Raw genomic sequence first — 16,595 nt, 5'->3', positions numbered from 1 at the left:
TCACAATAGTAGATGTCTGCAATGGTCTCTATGCCACAGAGAGTCTTCAGTATATTTAGGAACAGGAGCCGTAGGCGAGCACTGGTTCCAAAAAACAGTCTGTAATAAAAACTCACAATAGTTGTATATGGAATGGCTTCTAGAGTAGAAGAGAGTCTGTAAAGGATTCTAGGAACATGGGCCCTCGTGGAGCGAGTACCGGTTCCTATCTGCAATCTTGACAATAGAACTCTCAATCTCCGTTACCTGCGATAACGTCTTGGACGGAAGGGAGTCTTCAGAGCTATAGGAATGTAGGCCCTCGTGGAGTGAGTACTGATTCCTATCTACAACAGAACTCACTGTGTTCATGTCTGCGTTCGCTTCAGGCAATGCGGAATCTTCCGAGTATTCAGGGACGTAGGCCCTCGAGGAGCGAGTACCGGATCCCGTCTTGGCAATCTGAAATCAAGAAGAGAGAGTGGAGGCCCCCGTGGAGCGGGTACTCCTGGTAAGTTTGAAAAGGCCGAGCAGTGGAGAAGGATTCCCCTATCTGACTTGGATCGTTGTTGCAAGTATCGTGGACTGCCGAAGCAAGTCCTGTTGGAGTTCCTTACTAACTCCTTAGAGGTTAGCAAACAAAGGCCTTTTAAAGTGGAAATTGATGACGTCACTACGGGGGGACGCCCCCGAGGTTCGCGCCCTTGCTGGTAAAAAGTCTGGAGCACGTGCATGCGCCCTTACGTCATCAGGAACATGGCGGATCCGTAGCGTCAAGCCAGCCTGGGGACACCGGGACCAAGAGGCAGAGAGAAGCCGCGGCTGCATCTGTCCATCAGAGCCGAAGGGAGTCGCTCCCAAGGTAGAGAGTGTGGAGCGAGGGGCGAGAAGAGGCACGAACGCAACAACTACCTAGCTCAAGTCTTACAGGCTTTGAACCTTTGTAATTGAAGTAATCTGGCAGTCTTGAAATGACTTGGCTTTTACCAGCCATTTCACCAGGCTTAGAAGAATTAAGATAGCTTCTGTACCCAAGAAGCTGCAAGTACTACCTTCACCTTGGTGAAGATTCTTGGGGCTGAGGCAAGACCAAAATGGAAGGGCATACATTCACAACACCAAAACCAGAGCAACCTCTGGTGAACTGCCTTGAAAGAAATGTGGGAGTAAGTTTCTAAGAGGGCCATGGAGGAGAGAAACTCTGCCTGTCTTACATGACACTCAAAGAAACTTCCATCAATCCTGGAGATCGAAGTTGGACCGGAAGAAAACATTTTAAAAAAAATGTATTTAGCCATTTTATATACTGTTGTTCCAAGTGAAGATCACAACATCCTACCTTGGGACCACAAAGTAAATGGCGTATCAGTCTGGGTGCTGAATCTTGAGTGGAGATGGAACTACTGCTTGCAGTGCCTTCAGCCCTTCTAATATAGGCTAATATGCAGGGGAAAATGATAGGACAAAATGAATGCTAGGGAATATACATCCTGAACAACATCCAAGATCCAGCAGAGTACCTGCTATAGGTCCATTCCCAGTAATGCTGCCGATAGCAACCGTTCACTGGGACTATGATGGGGGTGGGGGGTGGGGAACGACCTGTTGATCTCCTTGGGCCAAACAGGCAGCCCCAGAAGTGACAGCATTGAAATTCTCATCTTCTTGGCCCTACAAAAAGGCTGATTCTTCCTTGAATCTTGATCCCATGGGAAAACTGCTTCCTGCCTGTAACTTCTAGCTTTCTAGAATTAAACATGACACCAAATACCCCAGAAAGTTAAGCAGACTCTTCTACAGAGAATTACTGGGACTTAGATTCTTCCAGATCCTTGACAAATTATCCCATATCCTCTACAATCAACAATCCCTTTTAAAAGGAAGCTTGCTGAGTCAGACCTTCCATTAATATCATACACCTGACTTTCACAAATGGTGGATTGCACAGTTAAGGCCGCAGTAGGGTTCTGCCTTCAAAGAAATTGAAAAGCAGAATATAAATAAATTAATTAATCAAATAAATAAATGTGATCTTTCTGTCCTGCAGACCTCAAGAGTCATGCCCCCTGCCACAAGGATAGTTTTCTTAAGACTATGTGAACAACAGGAAATAAACCACTTATTTCTGGACATAGTCCCCTAAAGACGCTCAAAAGGAGCCTCCCAAATAGAAAAGACTATGCATCGTGGGATATAGTGAAGAGGAAGGCCAAAGTTGAAGTTCTGTCGCCTTTCAGGATGGGATCTCCCACAGAGACTCCTCTGTCTCCAAACCTCTGAGAGCCAAAGGAAGCAAGGTCCTACTTCAGAAATAGTGCGGTAACAGAGGAGACACTCCTCCCCTCAAACAAAGGACAGTGCCCCCTCCTTTCCAGGCACCCACAGGATTATCAGCCTCCATAATCACCATCTCCACTGTGCTAAAGGTGGGGAGAGAGAAGGGAAGGCTAAACTTGGAACCAGACCTTCCAAGTGTTCCAAGCATCACAGGAGGCTTGGATGCTAAGGCCTGGTGTGGAGGATGGCTGGGAAGGGGCCTCAGCCAAGGCACTCCAGAGAATTGCCAAGCCTGGGGACCCATTATTTATACATTTGAGGTCCATATTCAAAAGCCATTTAGATGGATAACATAATTGTTATCCATCTAAATGGCTTGCCCGGCTATATTCAGCCCTTATCTGGCTAGATATCTGGAAGATAAGGCCATCGCGGAAAGATTAAATGATTTCTTTGCTTCAGTGTTTACTGAAGAGGATGTTGGGGAGGTACCCGTAATGGAGAAGGTTTTCATGGGTAATGATTCAGATGGACTGAATCAAATCACGGTGAACCTAGAAGATGTGGTAGGCCTGATTGACAAACTGAAGAGTAGTAAATCACCTGGACCGGATGGTATACACCCCAGAGTTCTGAAGAAACTAAAAAATGAAATTTCAGACCTATTAGTAAAAATTTGTAACTTATCATTAAAATCATCCATTGTACCTGAAGACTGGAGGTTAGCAAATGTAACCCCAATATTTAAAAAGGGCTCCAGGGGCGATCCGGGAAACTACAGACCGGTTAGCTTGACTTCAGTGCCAGGAAAAATAGTGGAAAGTGTTCTAAACATCAAAATCACAGAACATATAGAAAGACATGGTTTAATGGAACAAAGTCAGCATGGCTTTACCCAGGGCAAGTCTTGCCTCACAAATCTGCTTCACTTTTTTGAAGGAATTAATAAACATGTGGATAAAGGTGAACCGGTAGATATAGTATACTTGGATTTTCAGAAGGCATTTGACAAAGTTCCTCATGAGAGGCTTCTAGGAAAAGTAAAAAGTCATGGGATAGGTGGCGATGTCCTTTCGTGGATTGCAAACTGGTTAAAAGACAGGAAACAGAGAGTAGGATTAAATGGGCAATTTTCTCAGTGGAAGGGAGTGGACAGTGGAGTGCCTCAGGGATCTGTATTGGGACCCTTACTGTTCAATATATTTATAAATGATCTGAAAAGAAATACGACGAGTGAGATAATCAAATTTGCAGATGACACAAAATTGTTCAGAGTAGTTAAATCACAAGCAGATTGTGATAAATTGCAGGAAGACCTTGTGAGACTGGAAAATTGGGCATCCAAATGGCAGATGAAATTTAATGTGGATAAGTGCAAGGTGATGCATATAGGGAAAAATAACCCATGCTATAATTACACAATGTTGGGTTCCATATTAGGTGCTACAACCCAAGAAAGAGATCTAGGTGTCATAGTGGATAACACATTGAAATCGTCGGTGCAGTGTGCTGCGGCAGTCAAAAAAGCAAACAGAATGTTGGGAATTATTAGAAAAGGAATGATGAATAAAACGGAAAATGTCATAATGCCTCTGTATCGCTCCATGGTGAGACCGCACCTTGAATACTGTGTACAATTCTGGTCGCCGCATCTCAAAAAAGATATAATTGCGATGGAGAAGGTACAGAGAAGGGCTACCAAAATGATAAGGGGAATGGAACAACTCCCCTATGAGGAAAGACTAAAGAGGTTAGGACTTTTCAGCTTGGAGAAGAGACGACTGAGGGGGGATATGATAGAGGTGTTTAAAATCATGAGAGGTCTAGAACGGGTAGATGTGAATCGGTTATTTACTCTTTCGGATAGTAGAAAGACTAGGGGGCACTCCATGAAGTTAGCATGGGGCACATTTAAAACTATCGGAGAAAGTTCTTTTTTACTCAATGCACAATTAAACTCTGGAATTTGTTGCCAGAGAATGTGGTTAGTGCAGTTAGTATAGCTGTGTTTAAAAAAGGATTGGATAAGTTCTTGGAGGAGAAGTCCATTACCTGCTATTAAGTTCACTTAGAGAATAGCCACTTCCATTAGCAATGGTTACATGGAATAGACTTTTTTTTGGGTACTTGCCAGGTTCTTGTGGCCTGGATTGGCCACTGTTGGAAACAGGATGCTGGGCTTGATGGACCCTTGGTCTGACCCAGTATGGCATTTTCTTATGTTCTTATGGTTAATAAGTTAGAAGGCTAGAATTTAGCCGGATAATTTAGGGGTGGTCCCCGGGCATAACTGGGAGGAGCTGAGTTAGCTGGCTAAGGTAACCGGCTAAGTCCACTATTCAGAGTTAGCGGGATGACTTAGCTGGTTAAGTCTGGTCAAGTCAAAGAGCTGTCCTTAATTTAGCCAGTTATAGTTAGCTCACTCATTAATTAACTCCTAGATTCATCAAAATGTTATAAATATAGTAGAAATAGCACCCATGAGAAAAAAGGGGGCATGGTTAGGATAATTTCCCTGCTCCCACATCGCATAGGTGATTTCCGCAGTGTACAATAAATTTATCGCACTTGCTTTATTTTTTACATCACATGCTGATTAATCCACCGCAGACATGTTACCGACCGAAAAGGTTTTTATCGCAAATGCCGGTATGGGGACAGGGAGAGAGAGAGACCAATATTTATACCACTGTAAGAGGGGGCACTATTAACTAGGGGTAAGGTTTGGAGGTTGGGGTAGGTTTTGGAGGGCAGTCTTACACACACAATCAGAGGTATGAACAGCAAAGTTGACATCAGTGAAGATTTTCTGTCATTTGGAGTGATGAAAGGTAAAAGAGGAGTTAATTTGTACAATATATTCTCTACCTAGCCTGATGGACTCTCTACCTAGCTACAATCAGATACCCACTGAAAGTATTAATGTATACTAGTAGGAGGCGTTAGGAGAACTCTTGTAAGTTTGAGACTGAACCGAGCTGGTCATGCTACTGTTATGAGGCGTGAGATAGCAGTCTGGGCTATGTACATACCTGCTGTTTGAACCCAAAATTTGAAGAGGCTCCGGAGCTGTACTGGAACCTGTTGGCTGGGATAACGAGGCTATCTCTGTGCTGCTGTTCTAACTAACCAATCAAAACATTTTTCAGGAACTGTTTATGTCTGAAGACTCTGGAAGCTGGGAAAGGGACTAACTCCAGCTGTGGCCATTCTTTGCAAACACCACCTGGTGGCTCAGTATGGGATAAGGCTGCACTATCTATAACTATGCTTGTTTGGGATGAAGGTGAAAATCCTAAAATTCTGCAAGGCTGGCGGAACTCCTGGGATAAGCTTCTATGTTGACTACCTAGAATGACAACCAATAGAGGGCACTTAATCAGCCCTACATCAGAAATGTCTATGATGAAAACTCTGTATCAATTGCAGAGGAGACTTGAAACTTTTTTGTGCTGGAATCAAACTGGACATTCATCACTCACATTCTGTATTAGTTACTAACTTGAATTTGAAATTGGAAACTTCTGACCTAATTGAACCTACATTGCTGAAGAGACTGAACTGTGATTGTTTGTTAACTACCTCAGCAGAAAGCAAGCACCTAGGAAACTGTCAGACTGGTGTGCAAACCCAGTTGCTTGCTCTTTTGCTGCCCTGTTCCCCCACTAAAGATTCAATTTGCCATAGTCTCTTGGATACAGCAGAAATGTAAGTGATCCTGTCAGATCTGTGCATAAATGAGGTCAATATCGAGCAGCATGAGAAGTGGCAACTTACCTGCCTAACTGGCTGGCATATTCAGTGGGAACTTAACCAGTTACGTCCCACAGAATATGCCCAGTTAATGGTGGGTGGATGAGTTTACCCCACTAACTTTAGATCCACCCTCTACTGTAACCAAACTGAATAATCGGTGCTACCTGGCTAAATTTAAGCCCCACTCTTGGAGCACCCCTCGTTCACCTTTATTTTACCCAGGTAACTTTTAGCCCATTAATGACATACCCAGCAATAACGTATCCATTCGATGGGGTAAGAAAGTTCAAAACAGATTTTGATTAGAACTTAGCCAGACAAACCCTTTGAATATTGACCTCATATGTTTTTATTTTTGTATCTATTTATTATAATTACAAACTGGCTATTCTGAAGTGCTGCTCTAAAGTAGATGAAATAGCACATCTTATGTTGGCAATGTGTTATGTGTTCTAGGTAGACATCACCAGACCAAATCTCCTTTCAATACTACTTATAGGAAGCATTAAAAAGTAGACATTCTTACCCATTATCAGCAGTGTCAGACCGTTGAAGAGTGCTCCAACATAAGTCAGTAGCCACATTAGAACTGCAAACTAAAAAAAAAAAGGGGTGTTGAAACATCAAGGGTTTTTTTTTTCTTTTCTTTTGATCCAGTGATTTTCTCTTGCATGTTTGGGCGAACTGGCAGCTAGCATGATGAGCCTCAATATGTGCAAGTTCAATCCTCTTTCATACCTCCCCCCTCCTTCCCATTGCCATACTTCCCCTTGTCCAGTTATTTGTATGTAATGAAGACAGCAAACATTTGATGAAGTCAAAAACGTTTATGGAATATATTAAGGCCGCAGCATAAGCTTAACTTTGTCAAAACTTATACAACCAATCTTATCAAACTTACATATTCACTATCAAACAACTATTACGCAAGCAGAAGGTTTTGGGGTGACCATACCGTTGGCTTTGCCGCCAATTCTCTTTTCTCTTGTGTCTATGTTCTCGCCATCCTGGCCGTTGAAGCCATCGTATATTGGCACCGTTGATAAGTGTTTTGGCCAGGGTCCCTGTTCAGTAGAAGTTCGGGGACCCCTGACAATCTGCTTTGCCCTCCCCCCGCCGTTGAAGCGAGAGGTGGGAATTCCTGGAGACCCCAACTGCTGGGGCTCGTCACTGCTCAAGGTTTGCTCACATCGAGGACTCCTTTGTTTTGTCCTCCTTATTCTTTGGTCACCCCGCCCTCGCTTGTGCTGATCTAACTATCCCTAACTTGTGGGGGGGGGGGGGGGGAGTGGGTGGGAAAGCTGCTGGGCGTTCGTAGATGAAAAGGGGGTTTTCCTTGTGTGTGGATGCTTTTTAAAGTGCTCACGGTCTCCAGTGAGCACGCCCCTTAATCTTTTCTTTTCCTCCTCTTGTTTCTCGTCATCACTTCCCCTGCTTTTCCTCCCTCCCCCTCTTTTCTTTTCCCTCTAGACTCCTACATGCCTAATCCCTATTGTCTTGCTCTAGCCTCTAATTGGCTGTCCCGCCCATATTGGACCCTGCTCAGAATATGCGTCCCTTTGCAGGAAACATTATTTGCAACTACCCAGGGATTTTTCTCTTACTTTATGTCCCTTCCCAATTCACTTTGCAAATCACTGCAGTGGTAGTCCTTGGCCACACCAGGGCTCCTCCAGAACCCTGGAATCGTGGATCTTAAATCTGGCATTACATGTCACCATTGTACAATTACTGGGACTACATCCTCCCCAGGGAGCTGTGAATGCTACCTCTGCAGCATCCCCATTCCTGGCTGATCTAGGGAATGGAAGACATAACCTGAGAATCAAATCTAGGTCCTCCAACATGGCAGTGCATAGCACTACCACTGAGTCACCAGATCAGCTTGAAACCATCAATATTTTTTTATTGCACAAATAAATATTTCCACTAACCTACATAATAGTTTATCATGGATGTTACACTAGCACCAGTTACATCAAGATATCAGCTTTGTGCTGGGGGGTAACGACACGTTATTTTATGAAAAGAAAATGTGTTTCATTGAGTGCAGCAATTCAACTCTGATTCATGCTCCTGTACGACCCCTGCATTCTTCTGGCCTAAACCTTTTGGTTATTCCCTCGCCCCATGATGCACACTTATCAGAAACAAACGACAGACCCTTCTCAGTCGCAGGTCCTGTAGCTTGGTATGCCTTATCAGTACATGTTCGCAAGATCAGTGAAGCTAAAACATTCAAGAAAGCACTTAAAACAGCTTTATTCAGGGAGGCTTTTGAAAACCAGATTTACATCTTCTGACGCCTCTTGGGGAACATGATCATTATTATTGTCTTTTATGTTTGACTATGTATTGTTGATTTATTGTTTTTATTATGTATGTATGATATGTTGTTCCCCACCCCAAACGTTGAAGGGTGTGGGCTACAAATATTTTAAAGAAATAAATTAAAATAAAATGAATAATGGCATTAGCCCCTTAGTGGGAAACTGGTATATACCTATACCAAATACATCTGAATTTGACAATCAACTGATTCCAATCTAAAACACTGTCCATAATCTGGGAGTCACCTTAGATCAATCTTTATCCATGAATATGCAAATGAAAACCGTAGTACAATTCTGTTTTGCTAAACTTAGATTACTGCGCCATTTAAAACTCATTTTAGACCCAGGCGATTTCCCGACCATGCTTCAATCCTTGTTATTTTCTAATCTTGATTACTGCAACTCCCTTTATGTTGGGCTGCCTGCCACTGCAGCCAGATCCCTTTAATTCAAAATTCTGTAACCAGATTATTATCAGGTACTCCATTATGAGATCATATAACCCCAGTTTTACAGTCACTACTTTGGCTGCCAATCCCATGGCGCATACAATATAAAATGCTTGTCATCATTCATAGGGGGTTATTTTCTAAACGTTTATCGCGTGTGATAGGATGCAAATAAGCTGGAGGGGAGGGGAGGAGTCGGGGCGGGGAGGGGAGAAGTCAGGGTGGGGAGGAGGAGGAGTCGGGGTGGGGAGGGGGAGGAGTTGGCCGCGGCACTGCAGCCGGCAATAATGTGAGAGACATCGCCGGCAGTAGTGCAGTGAATAGCACTACCTTTTACTGTGGCGCTATTTGTGCGAAAGGCTGTAGCCGGCCGCACTGTGTCCGGCGAAATTGCACCGCTGTGGTGCAAAGGGCTGTGGTCTTTCGCAGGCCCACCCCCCACCTTTCGTCCCCCGCCCCCTTTTTCGCTGGATTTATCATTCTGTGAAGAATGATGAATCTATCCCATAGTTTGCTAAATAACCTCAATGCACCATGGATCTCCTCTACTTTAAAATTTTATACCACATCGCATACATTAAGATCTACCACCCCTTTGCCTCTTAGATTTTCCCTCATTTAAGCTGGCGTCCCTTGATGAGACTAGAGGGCAGTCTTTTTCTGTGGCTGGGCCATCATTATGGAACTCTCTTCCATTTCCTTTATTTAATGTTCAAGACACAAAAACGTTAAAAAAACCCCTTAAAAACGCACCTCTTCAAATTGGCATTTGATGTTCAAGCAGCACAGGAATGACCTCTCCAGAATCAGTGTTTAGTCTTCTCAGTATGTAGACAGATTCTCATGTCCCTAAGTAGTACTATTTGTATAGATTTTTAAAGAATTGTATATTGTCCTTATTTTTAAGGTGTAATGTTTATTTTATTATGTGTGTTTTTTGTACCCCAATCCAAACTAGGGAGAAGCAGGCTATAAATATTTTCGTATAAAATAAAATACACAAAAATACTTACAATCCACAAGTTTCTCTATTATAGGTGGATTTAAATTTCTACTACAAATGGAGAAGCTTACATACACGTCTTCAGAATCACTGTAGTATTGAAAAGTAGAATCTACTTTTAGCCAGCAAAAAACTAAGGAAAGCCCTAAATCTTTCATACTGCAACCTGGTGAAGTCATTAATTGGTTTACCCAGTTGTCTGAAAGTATGTAACTGGAGATAGACAGAAACACTGTGATCCATGATTTTGTAAACACTGATTTTTTTTCAAGCTCTGGATCCCTGAAGAGCTTCATACTTATCTTCCTCAATCATGTGAGAAGCGGGGATATGGAGTATAGTCCTGGGTTCAGCTCCCAGAGGCAACAGGATAAGAAAAACAATGCCAAGAGACAAATATTCATATTGAGTGGGTTGAGATTAGGAATCATTGATTTAGAGGATTGGGCTTTACCCTCCCTTACACACTATGAAGGATATTTTGAGTTCCATATTCAGTCACTGTCCGTATAGCAAAGTTAGCCTGATAAGCTTATTTGGCTAACTTTGGAGATATATTCAATAGTGCAGCTGGCTATCTTACAGTTAACTGGATATGTTTATATATCTAATTTTAGGGCAGCTCTTAGCCAGCTAAGTTATCCAGCTAACTTTGAATATTGGAATTAGCCAGGTATTTATCTAGTTAACTCAACTCCTCCCAGTTATACCCCCGGAAGGCCCCTAATTTATCCAGTTAAATTCTAGCTGGCTAACTTATTAGCCGGCTAAGGGGGTCATTTACCAAGCGGATCGCACGCGATAAGGGATGTTTCACACGCGAAAAGTCCCTTATCGCGTGCGATACCGAGATGGGGGCGGAGTCGGGGGCAGCGTTAGCCCTGGAAGAGGAGGAGTCGGGGCGGCACCGGGGCTGACGCTGCGAAGACTTCGCCGATAGCGAAAGGTAAGCTTGTTTATCGCTGTCAGTTTCACGCCGAATAACTACACCTTTTATGGTGTAGTTATTTGGCGCGACGCCGGCAGCGATCACACCATCGAGGTGCGATCACTGCCGGCTATCGCAGGACCGCCCCCCCGTTTCGCCCCCCCATTACCACAGGATTCACTATGCCTTGTGGCATTAGTAAATCCAGCCCTAAATGCCCAAATCTTCATTTATCCAGATAACGTCTGAGTTTTCCAGCTAAATACTTTTGAATATGGACCCCCTTTGTGCTTTTCTCATGTCTTGAATTCATTGCATTCACCCTTTTTATAAAGAAATGTCTCCTGTCCAATACTGAAAATATTCTAGAGATAGTCCAGCTTTTTCAAATTCAGCTCCAACAAATTGTTTTATCTAAAATTACTTATCTTTTTTGTTGAATATATACTCCCACTAACAACATCTTTAAATGACTTAACGGCTGCAGTGCTCTGTGGATTATTCTTGGAAAGAGCACATTTGTTCTAACACTGATTTCCATTTTATAGTAAATAATTGTCCTCGTGGTTGGTGTTTGTTTTGTGAATTATATGAGGTTGTTTTTCCGTTATAGTATCTGATATTGTTATTTTAGTGTAACTGTATCATATAACTTTTTTTTTTATAAAAGTAGTAGATAAGAAACAATAGAATTGGGATCTTTGGACTCTAACAGCATCTTGCTTCTGGTATAAAATGAAACCCTTTAACCTCTAAAAATCCAATTTTGAACAATGTGACTAAGTCAACAATCTTACTTTCAATGAATCCACCAGGTCTTGGACCAGGAAGAGTCTCCTCAGCTCTCTGACAGTGCTGTTCACATACTGCTGGATGCACTCTGTGTATTTCTGAATTTGGTCTTGAGAGAGAGAAATTTCCATCTCCAGGTACGCTCTGCAACAACAAAAATTATTGAAGGCTCACCAAAGATAGACATGCTTGCATTTGGCTTATCCAATAGAACAGAACAGAATCAATTAACTTTTGATATATACTGTTAAAATTGCATCCATGGGTGCTTAAATTTTTTGCAGATCAGCATTCCATGAATGGCATGTAGTAATGATAAGGCATCTTAAAAAGATGATCACTTGTTTAATTTATTATTTATTTTAATTTTCAAAATTATACTTCAAGAACAATCTTGAGAAGAAAACAAACAACACACAAAATAAAATATACAAAGCAAAACTATATAGTCATAGTTAAATTATATGCATTACAAACCCAGTCCTCCCTAATGGTGGGGGGGGGGGGGGAGGGGGGGGGGAACGGGGAGTCAAGTCACAGACCCAGGTAAAGCTTAATCCACTACAACTAAAAGTAATCACATCCCAAGAGAAGCATGTAAAAAAGACAGAGAATTAATTAGTTCCTTCAGCATGAGACAGCAAAGAACAAGGCTGACCTTCAGAAACTATTTTATCACAGAAGAATGTCAATTGACTAAGGCCAAAAAAATATATATAAAGCATTCTGATAATTAACTAAGGGCCTCATTTACCAAGCATTTTCCTCATAAACACAGAATGAGAGAAAAGCATTAGTAAATCAGCCCCTAAGGCCTGGATTCTCTAAGGTCGCAGACCTTAGAGAATCTGGCGGTAACGGGGGGCGGTCCTGCGATTGCTGCTGGCTTTCGCGCCGATAATGAATCTTACCTTTTGCCACCTGCGATGTGTCCAAAGCGTCGGCCCTGGTGCCGCCCTGACTCCTCGTCTTCCAGGGCCGACTCCGCCCCGACTCCTCCCCGAGCTAGCTATCGCACACGAAAAGTCCCTTTTCGCATGCGAGAGCGTTAGAGAATGACCCCCTAAATATTTGCATGGAAATTTTTTGAAAAAAAGAGGCTCCCAGCTGGAGAACTCACAGCCAAACACAAAACACTACCATCAGGTGGAAAAGGAGGCAAAACTTCCTCTCCATTATTCCTCAATGATGTCATTCCTACATCATCTCTTCACTGCTCAGGGATGAATTTTAAAAACGTTACTCACGCTAGGAAGGCTCATATAGGTGAGTATCTGGGCCGCACATGAGTGCTGCGTATTTTAAAAGACGCTAATTATAAGCATATATGTGCGTGCGCGAGTGAAAAAAAAGGGGTGAAAAAGGGGAGGGCATGGTCAGGATGGGGCCAGTAGTTACGTGGTGGCTTGTTAGCCATGCATATTAACTGCTCCTCCTGATGAGTCTGCAGAAATCACTTTTTAGCCTAACACAACAGGATGAGGGGTCCGGGTCAACTGGAGGGAGTGCAGACTGAAGAACCTGAGGGACCTGAATGACCTCAAGATAGACTGGGCAAACTGGTGGACTACTTGGTAAAATATCCTTCACATGAGCATGTTTTAAAATCAATTTACCTGCGCATATTAAAGCCAATAAAGTCCTAGTAACAATTTAAATTTAGAAGCAACTCAGTGAAATAGTAGTATCTAGTAACACACAATCACAGATAATGGCTAGTGTGAACTAATTCTTGATACTTCTGTTTTTCATTATCATCTTGTCAACAGACAAACAAAAGATTTTTTTTTATTTGAAAGGCAAAGACCTCAGTACTGGCAAAAAACATGCAACACTGAATACTCAGCCACTAGTCTAAAAAAACCTCTTTTTTTAATTTAATCTTATGATAAAAGTCCATTTTTCTCCTTTATTCTTTCTGAAATTTGTCTTTTCCAATTTTTTTAAAACATAAGTATGCTCAACAATAAAAATATAGGGGTACATTTTCAAAACCTTACATTTATTTATTTAAAGGCTTTTATATACCGGAGTTCATGCACTTGTGCATACCACTTCGGTTTACACAGAACAAGGAACAGAAAATTACATCAAACAGATTGAACAATTAAACAAATATATACAATTACATCCAACAATTGGGTATAAATAACATGGCTAACTTAGTAGGAACTTAGAGTTTGAGGTAAAGGAGAGAAATAGTACCAAGTGGTAACAGAACAATGTTAATAGCTAAATAATAAATATAAATAGTAAATACAAATTCTTATAATAAATACAGGTGTTTACAGATTACAGTCTTCATGAAAAGTTTACGTCTACAGAATAGGGTTAAGTAAATAAGAACTGGCGGTTATTTCTATAGGAGTGAAGACTTCAAAAACTGAGGTTACATCTGGATTAAGAGGTATTGGTGTAGCATGCTCAAATATTTAATGATTTGGAATTGTGAGACCAAGGATAAAAATTAGGAGTTGTTTGATATGATTATAAAAGCGAGAATGATTCAAGTTCTGGGATGTGGTTCTGAGCTAGACCTTTAAGTGTAGGCTTTTGTAAAGAGCCAGGTCTTGAGTTTCTTTTTGAATGTTCGAGTACACGTTTCGAGGCGAATGTCCGTGGGGAGGGCATTCCAATGAATGGGGCTGGCAGTCGAGAATGCACGTTTCTTGAGTGAGGACTTGGCTGAAGGTACGTGTAAGGTGCCTAAGTATCTGTTTCTGATTGGTCTTGAAGACTCGTGTAGGCGAAGTGGAAGGCTTAGATCTAGCGACGTTTGTGAATGGATGTTCTTGTGTGTTATAGTTAGCACTTTGAAAATGATTCTGGATCTGATGGGGAGCCAGTGTAAGTGTTTTAGTATGGGTGTTATGTGTTCACTTCTGCTGGTGTTAGTGAGAATCCTTGCGGCGGAGTTCTGCAACATTTGTAGAGGTTTTGTGGTTATGGTTGGAAGGTCTATAAGCAGAGAGTTGCAGTAATCGATCTTGGAAAATAGTATTGTTTGGAGGACTGTTCTGAAGTCCTGAAAATGCAGGAGAGGTTTCAGCTTTTTCAGAATATGTAGTTTATAGTAGCATTCTTTTGTTGTGTTCTTGACAAATTCTTTGAGGTTCAGCCTTTTGTCTAAGGTGACCCCCAGGTCTCTTACTTGAGTGGAATTGATCATTGGTGGTGAGGTTTACATGCGTAAATCCTGGGCTTACGCGTGTGGCCGGGCCAATTTTCAAAGGCCTGGCCACACGCGTAAATCCCCGGGACGCGTATAAGTCTCGGGGCCTTGGGAAAGGGGCGGGGAAGTCCGGGGGCAGGGCAGTCTGGGGGCATGGCTAGAGGCGCCCAGCACAGTGGCCATTTGCCGCTGTGCCGGGGGATCGCGTGCTGGCAGGGTGCCGGTGCGCGCAACTTTCTCCTGCCCCGAGGCAGAAGCAAATGGTAAGACAAGGATTTGGGGGGGGGGGGGGGTTTAGGGGAAGGGGTAGGAAGGTTAGTATAGGCCAGGGGGTAGGGAAGTTCCCTCCCAGGCCGCTCCTAAATTGGGGCAGACTGGGAGGGAACTGTGGAAGGCCGTGGGCTTCGGCGCACGCAGGTTGCACAAATGTGCACCCCCTTGCACCTGCCGACCCCTGATTTTACAACATATGCACACCGGCACGCGCATGTTATAAAATTGCGTGTTCATGTGTGCCCGTCGGGGAGTGTGCGCGCGTTTTTAAAATCTACCCCATAATGAAAAGAGGAATTATCCACGTTTCACTTAACTTGATCTTTCTCACAGTCACTTTATATCTTTGTTGAATCTCTGAAACGCCAATTAGATGGACTCTGTAAAACGCTGATCTTGGAGCTTGCTCCTCTTTCATTTTATTCCATCGAGCTATATAAACTTTTACCCACGCGTGGCTTGAGCATCATCTTAAAATACTACCCACTGGGTTTATGTTGTAACAATCAAATTCAAGCACCGTATATTCCCGTGGGTGATAACATAACAACGTCAGAATGTCAAACGCGGGACAACTGAAGTGTTTGTATACCAATCACTGTTTTTTATTTAAATCGTCCATCTTGATAGTCATTATTATAGCCAAGAAAAATATTACCTGATGTTTCCATTTGATGTAAATTCCTCTACACTTTCTCATAGGTGTTTGAAACAAGTATCAAGACCTCACACAAGTGACTGTCAAGATATCTTTACACCATTCGCTCTTCCTTGTTGTAATCCATCACTTTGAAAATTTTTATTACAAAATGGAAATGCCTGATGTTCCAAACTCATAATTTCCCTTTGTATTTCTGGCATTCTATAATCCAATGTCTTTCTAAAAAAATGTTTTCACAATGAAAATATCATGAAGAAAACAAGAAACGTTTTTTATGTTATTCATATCAGTGAATCCCATTATATTTTACAATTCAGACCCAACGGTTCTGCTTTCAACTTATGTATCTATTTTTAGTCTCTCAAATATAATTCCAGTTCTCTGTTGCACCTCTCACATTAGATCTATTGCAAACCATCACAAATATTTTCTGACAAACAGTGCTGTACAATTGGTGCTGTTTCTCTAGCATTTTGTAAAAGAACTTTTGTGTTCACCAAGACGTAATCTCAATGCTCTTTTGGTCTTCCTGACAAATTTTCTGGCATGGGCATTGAATAATATAAACGACATATGTAGCATGTACGTTGTAAAATGGTGTAATCTGTATGTATATTGTATCCATGGATATACAAATTCTTTAACCTGTAGTGTTTGATTACAAACCCCACAGGGGTAGATTTTAAAAGGTGCATGTGCGTATCCCTGTGCGTGCACTTTCTGGCACGCACACATGCACTCGTTGATTTTATCACTTCTCTACCCCCCTTACCATACTCCCTCCCTCTTCCCCTCTCCTCCCCACCCCCTAAACCATTCTCCTACCTTGCCTTTTTTTGTTTTGTCGCTTACTGCTCCATTGGAGCAGAAGCAACTTGCGCGCGCTGGTCAACTGCCAACCTGTGCTTCTCTGACACCTGAGACTTTTCCTGAAGTTCAAGCTAAGCTTCGAGACTCGGCTTCCAGTTCAGC

General features: G+C 42.3%; 1 protein-coding gene across 3 annotated transcripts in view; it reads right to left on the bottom strand.

Annotated features, from left to right (window-relative positions):
- RTN1 (reticulon 1) overlaps positions 1 to 16,595 on the bottom strand; it is a 357,288-nt gene that overhangs the window by 15,327 nt on the left and 325,366 nt on the right. For all 3 annotated transcript variants that reach the window (XM_029598190.1, XM_029598191.1, XM_029598192.1), the window contains 2 exons: positions 11,523 to 11,661; positions 6,539 to 6,608 (listed from right to left, as the gene is read on the bottom strand). In XM_029598190.1, the coding sequence (XP_029454050.1) occupies positions 6,539 to 6,608; positions 11,523 to 11,661 (209 nt within the window). The remainder of the gene's footprint in view (positions 1 to 6,538; positions 6,609 to 11,522; positions 11,662 to 16,595) is intronic.

This window comes from Rhinatrema bivittatum, chromosome 4 (assembly GCF_901001135.1).
Source record: "Rhinatrema bivittatum chromosome 4, aRhiBiv1.1, whole genome shotgun sequence".
NCBI lineage: Eukaryota > Metazoa > Chordata > Amphibia > Gymnophiona > Rhinatrematidae > Rhinatrema > Rhinatrema bivittatum.
Note: the sequence above shows the minus strand (reverse complement) of the source record. Positions and strands in the feature narration are given on the sequence as shown.